The 4,198-nt window shown below is 56.5% G+C and overlaps 1 protein-coding gene across 1 annotated transcript; it reads right to left on the bottom strand.

The window, feature by feature from the left end:
• Window positions 1–266: 266 nt before the first annotated feature.
• Window positions 267–2,670, bottom strand: RHO (rhodopsin; the record flags this gene model as incomplete). The annotated part of the gene is made up of 4 exons (XM_010151766.1): window positions 2,130–2,670; window positions 1,050–1,218; window positions 779–944; window positions 267–585 (listed from the first exon to the last, which is right to left on the bottom strand). Coding segments are annotated over exons 1-4 (1,015 nt in total), but the record flags the coding sequence as incomplete, so codon positions are not given.
• Between the last annotated feature and the right edge of the window lie 1,528 nt (window positions 2,671–4,198).

The following is a 4,198-nucleotide window of genomic DNA, read 5'->3' as shown; positions in this document are numbered from 1 at the left end:
GGATCCGGCTGGGAGGCTGCTGCCGAGCCTGGCAGAGCTGCAGAGAAGCTCCCACCAGCAGTCTGCTTCCCCACTGCCTGCTCCCTGCCCGGCCTGCTGCTCGGGGCCAGCACAAATGCAGGCCCAGCTCTTCCACCGACCCGCTCCTGACAGGGTGGGCTTGCATCGACAAGATGTATGCAACACCAGGGGCCAGCTGCAGTCGCCCTCCTTCGTGCCATAACAAGATCACCCGGAAACAAACTCCCCTCCCCACTGGTACCTACCTCCAGGCGCTGTAACCCTTTCCCAGATGTTATAGAGAGACACAAAATAAAGGCGATCGCTTGGGATGCTGCCAGTTACCTGTTTGTTCATTACGATGTAAATCACGGGGTTGTAGATGGCAGAGCTCTTGGCAAAGAAAGCCGGGATGGTCATGAAGACAGGCCCGAAGTCCGATCCCTGGTTGGTGAAGATGTAGAAAGCGACGCTGGCGTAGGGGACCCAGCAGACCAGGAAGGCGATGACCATGATGATGACCATGCGGGTCACTTCCTTCTCTGCCTTCTGGGTGGTGGCAGACTCCTGCTGCTGGGCAGCAGCCTGCGGGCAGAAGGGAATGGAAACGTGATGGAGCTGGTGAGGGCTGAGCCAGCACGGGGCAGGGGTCAGGGTTTGGGGTAGCTGAGCTGCACACCTGCAGTTCGCCTTTTTCTCATCTGTGGAGGGCCAGCCTGGCCCCCCGAGGGCCCCTTCTGTCCCAGCCCCTTCCCCACCTCCACTGGCAGGTACCCACCTCCTTGACAGTGCAAACCAGGTTGCCATAGCAGAAGAAAATGACCATCAGCGGGATTATGAAGTGAACCACAAACATGTAGATGACGTAAGATTCGTTGTTGACCTCTGGCTTCAGAGTGTAATAGTCGATCCCGCACGAGCACTGCATGCCCTCGGGGATGTACCTGCAAGATGAGCCGGGCAGGTCAGCCACCAGCTGGGAACCACAACCCAGCCGCCACCAGCCAGGGCCCGGCGGCCGCAGGCCCCGGGCACAGCGCCCTCCCTACCTGGACCAGCCAAAGAGCGGGGGAGCCGCGCACGCCAAGGCCATGATCCAGGTGAAGGCAACGCCCATGATGGCGTGGTTCTCCCCGAAGCGGAAGTTGCTCATGGGCTTGCAGACCACTACGTATCTTTCGATAGCCAGGACAACCAGCGACCAGAGAGCAATTTCACCTGCACCAGGGAGAGAGAGGGTTGGGGACACAGGGACTTTGAGCAACAGGAGAAAAACACTGATGGCAGCACGAGGCCTCTTCAGACTGTTGTTCCCAAGGAAAACCCCTGGCAGCTGGTAAATCTCCACTGAGGGTTTGGAAAGATAAACGAGCAAAGGCCAAGCGCAGATGCAGCAGGAAGGCTTGAGAAGACACCTCCTCACTGCCGACGCACAGTAACCACTTCGCTGCTGCGGTTGGAGATCCATGGCTGGATCCTACCACTCATCCTGGAGAGCCGCTGCACCTGTAAGCCTACGGCCCCACTCCGAGAGGCAGCGAGTGCCCATCATCCCAGGATTTCCCCTCGCTACCGACAGCTTCCCAGGAAACCTGCACCACAGGGACCAAGCCAGGACAACCGTTGCCTGCAGCTGAAGGCTGAGCTGAAGGGAGGAGGGCGTTTTTAGACACACCATTTTTATTTAACATCTGTTTCGGTCAGAGCTGGCTGGCACGGGGAGCAGAGCCAGCTCTGCAAGCCTCCACCGCCACGCACCGCAGCAGTGCGAATGACAGACTCAGTCCCATGGAACAGGAAGTACAGATTTGTCACCTCTCAAGTCAGAAAGCAAGCCAAAAAGATGTGCAAATCCAGCAACTGCAAAATCTGGTACTGGTTGCTTTTCATCGCTGCTCTGTTGTTCTCAGCATCCTGAGCATGTGGTTACCAAAATAAGGTCAAAAAAAAGGGGGTAATCTATGACTTTCCCGCCTGGAAACACTGCAACTGCCTCGGCCCACGTCAGCCGCACGCCAAGGACCTTCCAGACACCATGTTTTACCAGGGTTATCTGGTCATCCTCCCTCCCCCTCCTACAATCTGGGGCAATTCCTGACAGAAGATTTTTGAACATTTGGCAGACTCACCGCCCAGCGTAGCGAAGAAGCCTTCAACGTAGCACCCCGTTACTCCAAAGACAAAGTACCCGTTCATCGAAGTGTACATGGTGGTCGTGAAGCCTCCAAAGACCATGAAGAGGTTGGCGAACGCCAGGTTCAGAAGGATGTAGTTTAGAGGCGTCCGGAGCTTCTTGTGCTGGATGGTGACGTACAGCGTGAGGAAGTTGATGGGGAAGCCAAGCAGGATCAGCATGAACATGTAGGCAGCCAGCGCCGAGAACTTCCAGGGCTCAGCCAGGTAGTACTGGGGGTACTCAAAGGGGCTCCGCACCACCCCCGTCTTGTTGGACATGGGCACGTAGAAGTCTTGGCCTTCCGTCCCGTTCATGGTTGCGGTTCGTGAGGTGCCTTTCGCTCTTACTCAGGGGTGTTTTTTGAGCGCGGGGGGACCGTCTCCAAAGTGGGGCTCCCGCCACCCCTCAGCCTTCGCTGTCACCCCAAGGAGAAGTGGCTACGCTCACCGCCGCAGGGTGCCCCTTTTAAAGTGCCCCCCAGGGTAAGCTCCAGGCATTGGTGTCAGCGCGATTAGGGCTTAGAGAATTATTAATCATAATCATCCAGGGGTAATTGGCTTTCCTGGGAAGGTATTAAGGTGACACCTGTTTCTGGCCCACACTGTCATTGTTGGAGACCATGGCTCATGGTCACATAGAAAGAGGTAGCTCTGCACCGCACCTTTCATTTGGGGGGGCCCAAGACAGGTAACAGCTCCACGCACACAGCCTTGCCTCTCAGCATGGCTGTGCTTCCCAGGGACCGTGGGTTTGGGGTGGGCCTTGCACCCCACAATCCAAAGCTGGACATCCACAGCTCATGTTGCCATCACCCAGGGGGAAGCACTCGTCCCCCCAGTCCCTCCTCCATGGGCACTCCAGGGTGCGCTGCCCGTCTGTGTGAAACACCTGTTTCCTCACAGAGTTTCAGTACAGAGAGGTACTGGAATGGGATGCAGAGGGAGCCAGGGGAAGACAAGGCACACAGGGATCCTTCTCTTGGCTGCACTGTCCAAGGCTCCTGAGCTGAGCTTTTGGCTCTCACCAACAAGCAGAAGCTCCTTCTTGTCCCCCGCTAACAGGAGGGAAGTTTGCAGTTCAAAACCGCACAACCACGGGTTTGGGGGTGCAGAAGGTGGCTGGGCTGGGCAGGTGTGATGTGGTCTGTCAGTGAAAGAGGGGGGTCCCACACCCATTCTTACAAGGGGAAAGGGGCTCCCTGGCACAGGCCAGTCCCCACTGGAGAGCCATCCCCACCGTAACAAGCCATTCCCGTGGGAGGCTGCAGAAGGGTGGTCTCGGGCAGCGTGAGCACCACCAGCCTTTCCTACATGCTCTCAGCCACCCCTTTTTCTGCTGTAGGACTCGGCTAGGGAGGTTTGGGCAGGTTCCCAGTTGTACCATCGCTCTGTGCCTGGCTTTGTATGTGGTTCTATTTATGCCAATTGTTAACACCCAATAACCAACCTCACCCGTCTGTGCGGAACAGGTATGATTCTGCACTGGTGCTGGGAATGCTGCTGGATGAGGGCACTGAAGGGAAGCTCTGAGGTGAAGCCAACCCTCAACTTCATGTGCTGGTTGACAGGCACCTTCAGTCTCCCCAAAACCTTGCAGAATCATTGAATTCCACAGGGGAAGCCACTGTGGGAGCCTCCCATGTCCTCCCTGTCTCTCTCAGTGCACCCAATTGGGCTTGAAACATCCTTTGTGCCAACCAGCAACTGTGTTAGATGTTACCTCTTCTTAATTTTTTGGAGGCAATGGGACAACACATACAGCAGAGCAAGCGCAGTGAGGGAAACCACAGAGGCTCTCTCCTCTGGAGAAGGTGGTTCCTTACTGTTCACACCATCATGGTTAATCTTTTAAGCTCCACAGCTATTTCCTCCATCTCTTCTCTTTTTTCCCACCCCCTCGTTTATCACCTTTCTCCTTAGCGGTCAGTAACATTCCAGTGGGCAGGCAGGGACTGTCTGCTCTGCCCCTTGGCAGGGGGCAGAGGCTGGAGGGGGCCTGAGCACCCACCTCCTGTTGCCGTTG

The sequence above is a fragment of the Eurypyga helias genome, unplaced genomic scaffold (assembly GCF_000690775.1).
Source record: "Eurypyga helias isolate BGI_N326 unplaced genomic scaffold, ASM69077v1 scaffold8635, whole genome shotgun sequence".
Lineage (NCBI taxonomy): Eukaryota > Metazoa > Chordata > Aves > Eurypygiformes > Eurypygidae > Eurypyga > Eurypyga helias.
This window is presented reverse-complemented; position numbering and strand designations above follow the sequence as displayed.